Consider the following 15,349-nt stretch of genomic DNA (forward strand, 5'->3'; position numbering starts at 1 on the left):
CCTTACTTTTATTTGAAGCTTCATTTTGTTTTCCCTGCTGAAAAATCTGAATTCTACTGGATTTCATTTGTATACTGGGAATTGTGGGTATTCTGTTAGTGGGATGTTATATGGTGGATGGGAACCAGTAGGTTTGGGCTTGAAGAAAAACACCTGTGCAAATTCTAATGGTTTTAATTATAAATACCATTATGAAGCATACCATAACAACCATAAAACAATCCTTCATGTATATAATACAATTTCGAAATGATTTGAATAGCTGACGTTCACAATGGTATTTATCTATCCGATCTATAAAAAAACATATTTACTTAATTGGGCAGAAACAATGGATAAAATGAACAATTCACCATTACCATTTTAGAAATAAAACTAAACCACACTTCTCTATTCTGAATGAATAAATACAACCTACTGTTCATACTTGTTCCACAAAATAAGAGATGTTTACAATTTATTTCTCTGCAATTACAACAAGTAAGGGACAAAACATTGATAATCTCAGTGCATACGTCTGATTATTTTAACAAAACATTTACTCTTGTGGCCTCCTGTTATTTCAGCATCCATCACCAATAATCATAAAGACATTAAACCATGTGTAACAACAAAAGTCTTGGTTAAATTATTGCATTCGAAGCCTCCAGGACAAGGCACATAATCCCCTACAGGTATTCACGAATCACATGTTCAGTAAGTGCACGATTTCTACTGTTTCCTGAATCCTTTCAGGATGGGGTAGATATTTTCAAAAGCTTCATAGATCTCCGATCTCTCTTTCGCACCTGGCATCAAAACATTAGGAGAAGCGGTTAAACGTGGCCTAACAAAACAATTCCAATGCACGATTACACGTTTTATAGAGTATACAAAGATTATATCTACTGTACCTGTGAGCACAACCTTTCCAGAAACAAAAATCAGCAAGACAATACGTGGCTTCACCATGCGATATATCAAACCAGGAAACAACTCTGGCTCATAGCTGGAGAGATCAAATGAATGAAAGTGTTTAGTCGAATTGAAACCCGTGAACATAAAACAATTGACAGACAGACCTGCTGAACTGCTGGTGAGTGAGGACCAAGCCCTCCAAGCGTATAGGAAAGCAGACGTCGCAACTTCCAACCATGTTTTGGATTTTGAAGTCTAGGAATTTGGCTGGAAAGCCTAGTTTCTGTACGACCCGAGCGTATTTCCGTGCAGCGAGACGAGATTGCTCTTCACTGCTTGGAAAGATCAACAATGGAAATGACAAGTACAGGCTAACCGACACACGTAAGACTTTACAGAGCTCAGTTTGTAAGATTTACAGCCGAGGTACCTAAAATTAGCAATATATATAATGTATACCTCTTGGCCCCAGTGCAGACCATTTTTCCAGAGCTGAATATGAGAGCAGTGGTTCTCGGATCCCGAATCCTCATTATAACTGCAGCGAAACGCTTCGCAAACGCAAAGTTTGGAGAAAAATATTTACGGTGCTGCAAACACCTTGCAATGATATTTACTGTAGCTACATGGAAATTTAGGCTGTACCTCAGAAATATCGGATATTATCATACGCACAAGCATGGAAAGTTTACCTTTGGATTGTATTCAGCGTTACGAGCCTGAAGTGCAATGGATTTCAGGTCCAGAGGACAAGCAAGGTTCACGGTTGACACAATATTCCTGAATTTTACAGTGACATTCAAAACAACACATTAGTCAATGAATCACTTCAATGTCATTACAAAAACAGAATTGTGCATCACAAATATCTTGCAGCCTTGCAAAGAGCCAACGCCAAATGAAGAGCTTTCTAAACCCTCTCACTGTAATTGTGGGATGATGCCTGAACTTTCCGCCACTGGGGTCATGGGGGTCATAGGGGTCATGGGAGTCATCGGGAGAGCGCAGAACTGAGATGTGTTTTGGACAGCATTGCTGCTGTCAGTATCCGCCTGAGGGGATTCGGTCGGCGGACAGTAAATGCCACTGTCTTCATTCCTGCTGAGATCTTCGGCCCGCGACGGCTCATCCTGAACACTCAACTCATCAGGTAAAAAACTCAGATCCAAGTCTTCAGTGAGATCCTTCTGCTGAGAGTTTATAGAAGAGAGGTAAGAGGAATCCTGGAGCTGTGGAGCCGAACCCTGTAAACCTAGATCCTCCTCAAAGATGTAATCCGATGAACCCTTCAGGAGAACAACAAAGAGAGTTAAATAACTAAATTGTTTTAAATGAAAAGCATCATCGATGTTTGGACACAGACATAATCTTACCTTATCTATGATGATCTATCCTATAAACTAAAACCAACTAAAATATTATTGTGAAATGTATATTTCATAATCATTTTTATTAATGTTAAAACATTATTTTACATCATCCAGAAAATAAATAGACTACAAGTATATCTTTTCATTAAAGTAGCTTAAGTCTTTACATTTTTATTTGAATGATCAATACAATTTATTTTTCATTTCTGTAGCAATTTATTACATATTTTGCAATTATGTTTCATTTACTTGGTTATATTTGTATTGCGTTTTTGATTACGCACGTGGGCCAATTTCCGTTTTTTCTCAGTTAATGTTGGCAGTTGTTAAAACAACAATAAAGACTAAAGCATTAAAAAACAGTAAACAATATCCATTTCAACAAACTGTGAGAACTTACGGTTATCTGGGCTATGTAACTGGCCTATATTGATTAAACGTTAGACGTTTTATTTACATTTTAAACAATGAACTTACAATATTATGATCGAAGAAATCTTCGAGGGCTGCATCCTCATCCATGTTCCCTGTGGTCCATGAGGATAAACAATAATTGACAGAAAACGAGGAAAGAAAACTGAACACTGAAAGCGCATACATTAATTGGCAACAAGTGTGAAGTCGTTCGAGGGCGTGACCATAATTGAACTAAAAGAAAAAGAATTAAAATAAGTCTACTTTGTTTCGCCAAGACCAATGATCAAATAAAAAAGTCTAATATTCTATATTGCGGGCGATTTTAGTTTAATTTGACGCATTTAAAGGAGTTGATTGCAGTCCGGGTTCGAGCCACGAGAGGGCGACAAACACACGCTCCAAACACGGCGTCGCTTCTGCGCATGAGCGGAAATTACGCGTGTTCACAACACGGGAGCCTGTAAAACACGTGAGCTGCTGAGCTGTCATTCATATTTGTACAGTAGTTTGACGTGTAATATTTCGCTGAATATGAGTAGACTAGCACGCATGGCAAGAACGGACAAGACGAGGATTTGAAGCTGATGAAAGACACATATAAGCATGTGGAATGGAGGCAGTGAAAGAGTGCTTGAGAGATTTTCCCAGAGAAGCACGGGGTGAGTTTGTTTTACATCACGGGCACGATTAACGTTATATATATATATGTATATCAGCAATTTTATAACAGTGATATAAGACAACAGTGAAAGTTAAGATGGCCAACAACCTAAGTGAGGAAAACAGCATTTATTTATTGTTTAGTGAAACCCAAATATGTTCAAGTCAGTTTTTATGAGATGTGTCATCATTATAATCTATGTGTATTATTTGCGTGTTTTCTCTATCAGAGCTTTATTTAAATGAAGCGGTACCGTACCTGGACGAGCCCCCCTCCCCACTTCAGTTTTACCGTGGATGGATTTGTCCTAATAAGCCCTGCATCATTCGCAACGCCTTCGGTGATTGGCCTGCTTTGTCTAAATGGAACCCCGCGTACCTCAGGTCAGCCAATCAGATGGCAGCATGCATTCCTCATATGACCCAAGAACCTCATACGTCTGACCCGTGTCCTCGAGGGGGAAATTCACCCCCAAAATGAAAATTCTGTCATGTTATTCTTCCTCTCAACCGTGTATGGCTTTATTTCTTCTGCAGAACACAAAAGACGACATTTTGAAGAATGTTGTTGGCAGGAAACAGTTGGTCCCCGTTGACTTGCATTGGTTTTGTGTCCGTGCAGTGGAAGTCAATGGGGACCAACGTTTTTTGGTTACCGACATTCTTCAAAATGAAAAGAAAGTCATACAGGGTTAAAATGAAATTTCTGAAAGTTTTGAAAACACTTGTGTTGCACAGGGAGAAAGTAGGCTCCAGAATAATCAGCGTGGCTGTGACTCCTAACGGATACGCAGATGCTGTAAATGGGGATCGCTTTGTGATGCCAGAGGAGCGTCAGATGAGCTTTTCCTCTCTCCTGGATATCATAGAAAGAAAAGTTAGGAGCAACGGTGTGTTTTATGTTCAGAAACAGTGTTCAAATCTGACGGAAGAGATACCAGAGCTGACCAGAGACGTGCAGACTCACATACCCTGGATGAGTGAAGCTCTCGGTGTGTTGACATCTTTTCACAAGTATTATTTCACAAATATGTTTGTTTTATTCTCTTTTTTATTATTTTATATTCAGGTAAACAGCCTGATGCTGTCAATTTTTGGTTAGGGGAGGAAAGTGCTGTCACATCGAGTGAGTGTCTGAGATTCTCAACATCAAAACGTATATCCTGATTAATGCCGTAGTAAACAACGTTTGTTTTTCTCTGCAGTGCATAAGGATCACTATGAGAATCTATACTGTGTGATATCTGGACGTAAAGAGTTTGTATTGCTTCCCCCAACTGATAGACCTTTCATACCGTATGGTAAGGAATCAAGAAACCCTTTTTGTTTTGCCTGGTTAGTTTCGCAGACATCATTTATATTGTTGTGCAATTATATTTCTTTACAGAGGTCTATCAACCAGCAACATATAGACAGAAACAAGACGGCGAATTTGAAATAGTGGATGAAGATTCACCTAAAGTGAGTTTATAAAAGTCAATAAGTGGGTTTAGTGACATTTGCAGTACTTGCATGTCTAAGTAAACGTTGTGATTCATGTTGCTTAAAAATGAATTTTTATTATTACAATTTTAGTGGCTTAAAAGTACTTCAGTTTATTTCTGAGGCAACAATTATTTTAAGGGCAATATTATATTTGAAACATTTTCAAAGTTGGAATTTTAGTAAACTAACCTCGCAAAATAACCAGACAGCCATCAAACTGACCTGTTGCTTAGTTTACCAAAGATTTATATTCCTGTTAACGCCTGTGTTATGTGTTTTCACTCATCAGGTGCCCTGGATTCCTCTAGACCCTCTGAATCCAGATTTTGAGCGATACCCCTCCTACAGACTGGCTAAACCTCTGCACTGTACTGTTGAAGCTGGAGAGATGCTGTACCTTCCCTCTATGTGGTTTCACCATGTGCGACAGTCTCACGGATGCATAGCAGGTGGGCGATGCGTCTTCAAACATGCAACAGTGCAAAACTTCATTCATTACTTACTAAGTTTGGAATTTAGTTATTAATGTATTGTAGGTATTCTTTGGTTAAAATGATGATATTTTTGTCTCTGCAGTGAATTTCTGGTATGACATGGAATATGACATTAAGTACAATTACTTCCAGCTGGTGGAGTCCTTAACAAGGGCAGTGGGAACATTATGACACTTCATCAGATAAATATATCTGATTCAGCAAGAAACCTCTTGATACTGCAAGTTATTATTTGTGGTATGCAAGAAATGTGCAATAAATACAACAATTGTCCATGTAATAAATACAATTTTATTTGTTTGACTTTTCTGAGAAAGACTGTGGTTGATAGATCGGATACACACTAAGGATAAAAACACTTGACTTCGGTTTGGAGCACAAAGTCACATGTTTTCAAAAAGAAACAAACAGTCTTTGAAACTGGTCCATCTGTCATCCTAGACTACATCATTTTATCATTCGGTCATATGTTCAATGAGAGCAAAGCTTGGTCATCACAGAAACAGAGCTGAAAGCTGAAGGTTCATGAGGGGCAAGTAAAGCTGGCAAGCATGCGTTCTAGTTTAAAGAGCGAGCCGACCCTAAAATGCGCCGATCCTCATGCATAAGTAGTGTGTTCATGCTATCGTATAGAATTAATTTGACACTGTAATCCTACTTTCCGTACAATGTTTAGTTATGCATAATCTCTCATATCTTAATAACTAAATCAATTGGGTCTGAATTTGAGTTTGTCATTTTTATCTCATGCATTTCAAGTTTGTTTAAATATTCAAAGATGGGGAATCTGATGTCTTTGCAAACTGTACCAAAAATATTTCGGAAACATTACGTCTTTGCCAGTGCAATCTCACATTGGTAAAAAATGAGGAAAATAGGGTGGTCTTAAAATAGAAGCATATACAAATGTTGTTCAGCATTGAACTGGTCATTTGCACCAATTGTACATAAGACAAAGGAGATTTGTGAAATCATGACAAGTCTTTAAGGTGGAATTTGCAGTGTTGAAGCATGTAAACACTTCATATATTTTCAGTTTGTCAATTGCTTAGACTTTGATATCCTCAATATCAAAAAATAAAAGTTGTGTCTGAGCTACTTCAGATTGTGCTCTTTGATAAAATCATTCATGGTAGAAAAAATGTAAAAGTATGCACTGACTTCAGCTTGGAAAAGCACCTTCGCCATTCAACAGTATAAGAGTATCTGAACACTATAAAATACAGTATGCTCATATAGATAAGAGGTTACAGTACACTTAACCTTACAAACGCCATCATTAGCTTAGAGACAAAAAGTGCTTTGATACAGGATCAATATGGAATTACGGAAAAGAAGTCTTGTTTCTACCGGAGGTTAGAGAAGCAACATCATCTATTTAGCAAGGAATTATGCAGAAAGGATTTTTAGGAAGTGATAACAGAATTTCTTAATCTGAAAAAGACTAACAGAACATCGCTTGTTAATAAAACGTACCTTAAAGAAGAAGATCCGTGGAAAGCATTCTGATTTGTGAAAGCGACTTGTAAAACTCATGTCATTTTTCAACATTATTTCCACTAAGTTATGACATATTCCCCAGTGTCACCAGAGCAATTCAATTCTGTTGTTTATTGTGGCAGTTTTGCTTTGGTTGCCATCTGCAACCTAAAAGGAATCTGAATGAAGTACAAATGCCGGATTTATTCCTCGACGACAAACTGCTGGTCAACGTTAAGGCACCTGCATCCTTGAGACAAATCCCATTTCAAATACAAAAGCTATCAAAAGGCAAAATCATTCTTCATGATTCAGTAAGACCTTTTGTTCTTGCTATCCCTAAATATCAAATCTCTGGTGACACTGAGCTTTCCTGACACAACGTCACTGTACAACAAACTTAATAATAAATACACATCCCGTCGTCCCAATTGAACTTGAGAGCATCATCACAAACACGACATTCAGTATAAAATCATTGTAGTAATAAAACGTTAAAAGTGAGATAAATCTGATTTGTTAAGACTTCCAGGGATACCGGTCCCTCTGAAAGAGAAAGGTGAAATATCAAATTCAAACACGAGCGTTCTCTCAACCACACTTTGTTGTAACAGTGTTTCACTTCAAAAAACGTCAGACTGCATCCATGCATACAAAACGTCTTTAGGTTCCTTGTCTTTAAAATGATGATCCATGGCTGAACCATGCAGCCAGCATGATGGATAACCCTCAATGATCATTTATAGTTCATTGGGCAGCCATGTTGACTGGCAATAACATCCGGACATGTTTTTAGTAGCAGGGCACAAAATGTGAGTGGCAAGAACCATCAAGGGCGTGTTGCTGACATAAAAGCGCTAAACATGGAGGTAGAATATCTGCGTTCTTTTCAAACTCTTTATTTCGAATCTGTTCTGCAATGCAGTATCATGGCTTAAAATCCTGTTACGAAAGCTCAGATTTTGTTGTCCATCCTCTTTTCCACAGCGTTGAGAAGAAGTTTGGAGTACTGCTCTAAAAGGGCAAGCGTCTGGTGGTCAGTGTTAGCTAGCGTGCGTTCGCTGTTTGGGCTGGGCGATCTTTGAGGAGGGCACGGAGGAAGAGAATTCAGCTCGACTCTCATCGCCTCAAAAGCATCGGCGAGGACACGTGTCATCTCCTGCTGCTCCTCGCCGGAGTCGGTGGAGTTGTATAGCTACAGGAGCACACACACATACCCAAAGTTAAACTCAAGTCTCCCGCACATAGAAAGCGTTTTAGACAGTCGTGTGGGCTGAAGTGAAGTCGGCACTACAATTAAATGTAAATGCGTCCGAAAGATAACCTACCATTTTATAGAGGTGGGAGGCTCTCTGAAAACCGCTCTGCAATTCACTGGCAAGCAGTCTACAAGATTCCACATTGAGACTTGCGTCTGCAGAGAAAAATACGACAGATTTCAGGACTTTCGTTTACTAAACGTTTAAACTCTACAGCCGTTGGGAAAAAAGAAGACCATTCTAATTCGTGTTTCTAGGTGTATTGTGGTCATTTAAGTGCAGTGTCTGTTGAAGAAAAAAAAAACTTCATGAGTGACAGTCATCCAACAGCAATGTGAAAGACGCATGAAAACGGTGTTATCACATATTTTTTTTACTTTTCCTAAATACGAAATAATTCGAAAATAATATAATATAAATATATTAAAATAATTAAAATGTTAATGCTGTATTTCTTAAAAGTGAACATGAACTTGTTTTTCAGGTGTGATAAAATGCAAATCATCTTCTCTGTTATTTTGACCTGTTTCTTTAGTTTTCATTTTCTGCAAATAAATCGAAATAGAAACAATATTTTTCATTTGAAATTTGGACGAAATATTGAAATATAATTTAACTAAACATACCTATGAATACTAAATTCATAAAACAGAAAATTATAATGAAATGGTCTCTTAATTCCCCCCGGCTGTATATGACACAAGTCACATTAAACAAATGCCAAAAGCAATTGAGCATATGAAGAAGAGTGAAATTGGGATATATGGTTTAGGACAATGATTCATGCAAGTTTTACACAATTTGTTGTACCTGGCAAATCATTTTTATCAACCAATCCTAACTCTAACCTTCATATCGGGAATTGGTTGATAGAAATTTTGTTTCTGGTTTTAATCCTACATCAAATGGCAATCATTGGCCAATAGAAATGCTTCAGCATCAACAAAGAACAAACAAAAGAAATCAATGAGGTCGAGCATCACAGGTTTAACAGAGATCACAGAAAATATTAGTAAAGCCATGCCTCACCCTTCAGATGGTCATGAGTGATGGATGAAGGGTGTGAAGAAGAGATGAAAGAGGTGATGGAGGAAGACAGAGGCCAGAGCCCTTTGGTAGAGTGTTTAGGAAACCCAAGCCGTAGCAAAACAGAAGACGGAACCACAGAAAACTGATATCTCATCAAACCTGAGTCCTGAAGAACACCTGGACTGCACTGTCCCGTTGAAGAACACTCATCCCTGGTGCTTTCCACTTTTTCTGTCTCTCCGTTTGAGTTGAGTTCTGCTTCGGTCTGATCTGAAAGGAGCACCATACTGACATCGATCCGGTCCGTGGTTTCAGATGGGGTCAGACGCACAGCTGTGACCGGCTGCACCACGCACGCTTGGTGAAGTGAAGATGGAGTTGTTGGGGATCTGCTTGCGAATCCTTTTGCATTTTGTACAAACCTTGGGCTTTTGCTGCTGGGTGAAAGGGAAGACAAGGAAGGTTTATCTGGAAGAGGATTGGGAATGTCGATATGGAGCAGGGGGCGAGCACTGCTGGTCAGTTTGGCTTGCATACTTTTGGAGAAAGGACTTTCACTCGAGCCAGCGCTGAGCGTAGGTGCAACTGTGGCGTGAGGTGTGTACAGGCCTGGAAAGGGTGCGGCACAAGTATTAGGAGAGGAAACGGTGGCGACGGGGGTTGTTGGCTTGCTCTGTGAGGTGCTCCGTGTGAAGTCCGGGCGTGGATCTGAGGATCCGGGCTCTTCTGGATCCACCACGTTCAGGTTGTCCCCCATTGACACGGAGCGGGACATCTTGGCCATGGAGCTGGTGGTAGGGCTCATGTAAGAGCGAGACTTGGGTTTTGTGGGTGTGGTGATGTCCCGTGTGAGCGGGGTCATAGGGCTGGTGAATGGGACCGTGGGAAGGGAACGTCGTGGTGTAGTGCAGACACCTCGTTCTGAGTTTTGGATCTGTGGTTGGACTTCTTTAGATGGATGAGGAGGGGTCTGGACAACATCAGCTGATGAATCGAGATGAATCGAGTTAGAAAAGAGGTCATGTAGTACCATAGGTGACCATGTGAATTAAATGTACTGTATGTTACCTTCTGAGGAGATGTTGTGGATAGATTGGGCTTTCCTCATGCCTGCCGATCTGCTCTGACTCGCGGCGGCTTTAGCGATGGGACTGATGAGTCTGTGGGAGTCTGTGACAGGTGTGCGTTTCTTCTGGATCAAACGCTGACATGTCTTCTCAGAGCTCTGGATTTCCTGCTGTCTCTTGTTTTCCATGATGGGCCGCACCTCTGAGATAGGGGGCCGCACCACGCCGCTGTTGGTCTTACCATTTGTGCAGTTTGAGGGGAATGGGAATCCAGTTCTTGTACAGAGAGAGGACAGTCACGTTTTAAATTTTATGGTCAAGTCTGAGTGCCATGGACAGATATGAATTTGGATGTCCAGGTCTTACCTGCTAGGGGAATTCTGAGATAGGAACTTTGACGACATGCTGTCAGAGATGTTTGCGGTGACTCTGGTTGAACTTGCTGGACAAAGAAATAAAAGAGTATGAAAATCTAGTTTGAAGTAAGAAACAAGAACAAGCAGCTCTTAGTTTAACCAAAGTCTGTTTACAGAAGTCATGCCTTTCGGTGGCCTTGTTTGCAACCCCTCTGGATAGCTATTTACGTCATAGCAAGTCCACAGTCCTATCTACTTAAATGGGGGAAGGTATATATTTCTAAAAATCACAATTAAACAGCATGTTTCTGATCAATAATTCAACTGTATCATAACTTTGGTTTGCTTAGCTTAGATTGCGAAAAAAATTGCGCTTTTTCGAGGTCGCCTCGTCTACTGCGCCTGCACACAGGCTGGCAACCGCCTCACGTGAGCCCGGCCCCAGAAAATCATCAGTCTTTACTTACTGATGATTGGCTTGTTTCACTGGAAGTGGGACTTCCCTTGCTAGAACGAGCGTTGCATCGCCTTTCATTGGAACGGCAGTGGCGCATCTTGTTAAAATTGCTATCTTTGGTTTGACCTACCAGGTGTGTTGAGGTCTGAGAGGTTTGCAAAGTGTTTTTTAAGAAACGCCTCCTGGTCTGGTGTCTGAGGCACAGGAGTTTGAACATCTCTGTTCTTCAAGGTGTCGTCTTCCTCCTCATCCAGATCCTCCATTTCCAATTCCGAAGAGTTTCCATCGATGCTCAATGGCTCAGTGGGCTCAGAGTCTAAAGCGTACACACAACGAATTAATATATTTATAAAATACATTGAAATATGACCGAATATTACCAAAACTAATAATTCTGCCTGTAAAACTTTGCGTAAGATTGAATTAAATGTTTAACTAATGCACCAGGATGCTAGACACTTTTAAAGGGATAAACAGCCTCATGAACGTCAGCATTTGGTGAAATAATTAATTATGAGTATTAATATAATACATTTGATTAATCATTGAATATGAATGCATCTCATCATGTTGTTATCTTTAAAGGGATAATTCATCCAATATTTAAAGTTCTTCCATCATTTATTCATCCTCATGTCATTCCAAACCTGTATGACTTTCTTCTGCAGAACACAAAAGAAGATATTTTAAAGAACGTAGGTAACCAAACAACATTGGCCACCATTGATGTTGACAGCACAAACACAAAACCACAGAGATATTTCTCAAATGATCTTCTTCTGTGTTCCACATAAGAATGAGTCATACACAGGTTTTAAATGGCACGAGGGTAAATACATTTTTGTTTTAAGACTTCAATACGCTGTGCACTACGGTTTTCGCAACGCTAGATATCATGCCTAAGAAACCCATTAAAAAAAGAAAAGGTTTGTTTTTCTGACCTTCTCCAGGATGCTCAGGGCTGGACAGACGGCTGCTGGAATATTCCATTGAGCAGGCGCTGTCTGGACTCTGCTTCTCAGGGCATGTGTTGACTTTAGCACATCTCATTCCAGGAGGAAACCTATTCACCTGATACTCACTACACAGAAACAGAGAGGATAGAACAGACTTGTGGGTTTGGAAATCTCATCAGGAAGAGAAATGGCAATATTAGCATGCATCACTGTAGATGAAATTACTCTTTTGATCTATTTCTGACACTTTCTAGATCTACCTGCCAGCCAGACTGATTTGGTCTTCACATCCCTCAGGATACAGCACCTCCGCATCTGAAGTCTGAGAGGACAACTCAATGTACTGAGGACGACTTTTACTTTCTGAGCCTTTCGCTTCAGGTACCTACAGCGATTAAGAAACAAAATCAGAAAAAACCTTTTACAAGTGGCCCTTTCTTTGGCTTTAACATCATGTCAACTTTATACTTTGCACGACTACATTGCATACTACATCATATTGGTTACTTTTTGCATGATTATTATAATTTACTTAATCTAAATCTTTTAAAACAGCTTCATAATTTTGAACCCAAATATTTTATATCGCTCTGATATTACTTGAAAAGCTTATATATAATAATAATGATAGTTACATTTGTAGTTTTTGTTTATGTAGAGCCAATATAATTATTAACTAAAATGAAAAAATATTTAACAAGCTCAAATGAAAATAAATAAAACTTGTATAGCAACAAAAAAATAAGCAAATAATAAAATGACAAAAGCAAATCACGAAATTGCAAACAATTCAACTAAAATCAACAGGAAACAAAATATTTAAGTTAATTTATATCATTTATAAAAAAACTTAAATCAATAAACAAAGAAATAAAATGACAAATGCAAATAACAAAATAGCTAATATTTTTTAATTCTAAATTTTAGTTTTCATGTTCATTTTAGTGCAATTTCTAACTTTGATATTTATTTAATTGCCTTTGTCATTTTATGATTGATTTGTCTATATTTAGTCTAATTGCAGTTTAATGAATATTTAAATAGCTTTTATTTTTACATTTTTAGTTTTCAGGTTAATTTAAAATATTAACAAAACTGCTATTAAACTGAAAACAAAACTTTATTAATGCTGACATTGTTTGTTTTTTAAATAAGGTATATCACGATTTGAAGATTGTCTCTCACCCATGCAGCGATGGTCTGGAGACTGATGTTGCTTCCGTGTTCTTGGTTCCTGCGTGTTGCTGTTTTTTTATGAACATCAGGGGTTTTGCTGGGAAAGAGAGGCATAGCGTACGACTCCAACTGCCTCAGGTCCAACATTGACTTCACTTTTAGATCCATACTGCCGATCCGTCTGGACCAGCGGCGCCTCGGCCGTGGACCTGAACCCTCATGCTCACCACCGCCGTTGTGTTGCTTAAGAAAGTTACAAAGTGTTACAAAGCATCATGTGAACGAATACAATTACAAAATAGTAAGTATTAATTTCTATTAATTTTAATAGTAAATCTAGTAAGATGCAATGTACCTTTTTCATCTGGGAGTTGAGATTGTTGTGTTTCTCCTCCGATGATCCTTGAAAAAGCAACAGGGACATGTTAAAAGCTCACAAGGGTAAAATAAATATTTGGAAGACGTCAATCATATCAAATTCGCACAGCCCAATCCTAAAGAACCGGATGTGGCATGTTAACCTAACCAAACCAGTTGATCATGACAGCTGAGGGATGTCAGATGAATTACCGGTTTCCTCGCCTGATGATGATAGCTGAGGGAACATCTCATCTTCCTCCTCAATACCCTCCTCTTCCTCCACATCCTTGTCACTATCAGATGACATGGTGCTGATGACAGGAGCACTGTGGACATCTCTTCTTGTGCTGATATAAAACAAAAGACACAAATGTAATATTTTTGTAATAATTGAAACACTTGTTGTTCTTGTATGTCTGCATCAATTCTTACCTGACTGTGTTCTGTTTGTTTGGAGTCTTCTGAACCGGTCTGCTGTTTTGTTTGAGCTCTGCGAGACGCTGTCTCATGTTGATGGTCAGCTCGGGACACAGTCGCCATACAAAGATACAGCTGAACACAAACCACAAGATGTAAACATCACAATTAAATCCAAACGAGCAATGTACAAACGTACTGAAATGAACTGAAGAAATATTTGGATCATTATTACCTGTCTCCTGACACCGTTATCAAATGTTTACAGTCATTAGTAAACTTCATCCCTGTTACAATCTCTAAAAGACAAGATACACGTTTATTTGTCTTTAAACCGGATGATCGATTACGCTACACAATGAAACAATACATGTTTCAGCTCATCTGAAGGATCTTACCGGAGTGTCCAAACATAGTGGCCACACATTCTCCAGTGTAGAAGTCAAAGATGCTGATGTTCTTGTCTGAGCAACTTGTGGCCACATACAAACCTGATGGATCTGTCTGGACCTAATAGACATACACAGATCACGCGACATCTCAACAAATAGAAAGTCAAATCTCTGAATGTGTTGAGATGGTTTCGTCCCGCTCACCTTGATGAGTGTCCCGTCCTCTCCCTGAGAGCCCTTGAAGACTTTCTTCTGTTTGCCATTGGCAATGTTAAAGATCCTGTAGACATGCAGTAAGAAAGATGTTCAGGCCAAAATGTAATGAACACATATAGGGGATGTAAAATGAAACCCAAGGAACCTTGGCTAACATTATATGGACTTCAGGGAAAAGCGAGTACACTCCCCTTAAAGGGATAGTTCAACCAAAAATACAAATTTATAAAATCATTTGTTCACCCTCATTGTGGTTCAAAACCTGTATAAATGTTTCCATACAATGGAAGTCAATTGGGGCCAATGTTGTTCGGTTACCAACATTCTTCAAAATATCTCCTATTGTGTTCTGCAGAAGAACCAAAGTCATACAGTTTTTATATGACACGAAGGTCAATAAATAATGGATGTTAAACGAATCCTGCGCTTCTTTATTTTATAGCACATTTTCTTTTTCCTGCCACTTGGAGGCGCTATGGTGTTACACCTTCAATCCGCACCCTTCACAACCCCCAAACCACTGCTATCAGCTTTAGGAGGAGCAAAAGTAATGAACCCCTCAGGCGTCACATGATTACACAAGAAAAAAAGAGCCTGTGCCCATTATGGCATTTTACAATTCCTAATCGTGTCCAACACACCAGGCATACAGTCTGTTAATATATGTACAGGAGAGACCTTCTTTCATTAAAGAAACCCTGAACAAACGAGGAAAAACTGAGAAGAAACACTAACTGTCCATCCGTATCATATACGACATTTCTGACATTTTTCTTGCCCACAGCGGCGAATAAATCTGAGGTCGTCGTCTGAATGAACAAAGAAAAAGTGGCAACTCATGTGCAGCGCCGGTTCCTTCCGA

General features: G+C 39.1%; 3 protein-coding genes across 7 annotated transcripts in view; 1 reads left to right on the forward strand and 2 right to left on the reverse strand.

The window, feature by feature from the left end:
* Positions 1 to 100: 100 nt before the first annotated feature.
* Positions 101 to 3,106, reverse strand: tbpl2 (TATA box binding protein like 2). 2 transcript variants are annotated; one of them, XM_079459435.1, is made up of 7 exons: positions 2,745 to 3,106; positions 1,822 to 2,183; positions 1,590 to 1,677; positions 1,357 to 1,448; positions 1,062 to 1,229; positions 894 to 988; positions 101 to 788 (listed from the first exon to the last, which is right to left on the reverse strand). In XM_079459435.1, the coding sequence occupies exons 1-7, from the start codon at positions 2,865 to 2,867 to the stop codon at positions 712 to 714; spliced, it is 1,005 nt and encodes a 334-aa protein (XP_079315561.1). In that variant the 5' UTR covers positions 2,868 to 3,106; the 3' UTR covers positions 101 to 711. The 2 variants fall into 2 exon arrangements, with proteins under 2 accessions (XP_079315561.1, XP_079315560.1); XM_079459434.1 differs by having other exon boundaries at positions 159 to 788; positions 1,062 to 1,232; positions 2,745 to 3,104.
* Positions 1,886 to 6,420, forward strand: jmjd7 (jumonji domain containing 7). Of its 3 annotated transcripts, none has more exons than XM_079459431.1 (9): positions 1,886 to 2,047; positions 3,224 to 3,343; positions 3,575 to 3,728; positions 4,083 to 4,336; positions 4,414 to 4,470; positions 4,550 to 4,645; positions 4,732 to 4,805; positions 5,119 to 5,278; positions 5,406 to 6,420. In XM_079459431.1, exons 2-9 carry the CDS (start codon positions 3,295 to 3,297, stop codon positions 5,492 to 5,494), a joined length of 933 nt encoding a protein of 310 aa, XP_079315557.1. In that variant the 5' UTR covers positions 1,886 to 2,047; positions 3,224 to 3,294; the 3' UTR covers positions 5,495 to 6,420. The 3 variants fall into 3 exon arrangements, with proteins under 3 accessions (XP_079315557.1, XP_079315558.1, XP_079315559.1); XM_079459432.1 differs by having other exon boundaries at positions 1,910 to 2,205; XM_079459433.1 differs by lacking the exon at positions 1,886 to 2,047 and having other exon boundaries at positions 3,113 to 3,343; positions 3,575 to 3,858.
* Positions 5,594 to 15,349, reverse strand: part of mapkbp1 (mitogen-activated protein kinase binding protein 1) — a 32,897-nt gene continuing 23,141 nt past the window's right edge. For both annotated transcript variants that reach the window (XM_079459429.1, XM_079459430.1), the window contains exons 16-30: positions 14,476 to 14,551; positions 14,278 to 14,389; positions 14,115 to 14,178; positions 13,895 to 14,014; positions 13,673 to 13,809; positions 13,458 to 13,504; positions 13,112 to 13,345; positions 12,187 to 12,311; positions 11,912 to 12,051; positions 11,101 to 11,286; positions 10,524 to 10,599; positions 10,159 to 10,433; positions 9,250 to 10,074; positions 8,131 to 8,216; positions 5,594 to 7,997 (exon numbers count right to left, since the gene is read on the reverse strand). In XM_079459429.1, coding sequence (XP_079315555.1) covers positions 7,758 to 7,997; positions 8,131 to 8,216; positions 9,250 to 10,074; positions 10,159 to 10,433; positions 10,524 to 10,599; positions 11,101 to 11,286; positions 11,912 to 12,051; positions 12,187 to 12,311; positions 13,112 to 13,345; positions 13,458 to 13,504; positions 13,673 to 13,809; positions 13,895 to 14,014; positions 14,115 to 14,178; positions 14,278 to 14,389; positions 14,476 to 14,551 — 2,743 coding nt within the window. In that variant the 3' untranslated portion in view covers positions 5,594 to 7,757. The remainder of the gene's footprint in view (positions 7,998 to 8,130; positions 8,217 to 9,249; positions 10,075 to 10,158; positions 10,434 to 10,523; positions 10,600 to 11,100; positions 11,287 to 11,911; positions 12,052 to 12,186; positions 12,312 to 13,111; positions 13,346 to 13,457; positions 13,505 to 13,672; positions 13,810 to 13,894; positions 14,015 to 14,114; positions 14,179 to 14,277; positions 14,390 to 14,475; positions 14,552 to 15,349) is intronic.

This window comes from Barbatula barbatula (genome assembly GCF_947034865.1).
Source record: "Barbatula barbatula genome assembly, chromosome: 6".
NCBI classification, from domain to species: Eukaryota; Metazoa; Chordata; class Actinopteri; order Cypriniformes; family Nemacheilidae; genus Barbatula; species Barbatula barbatula.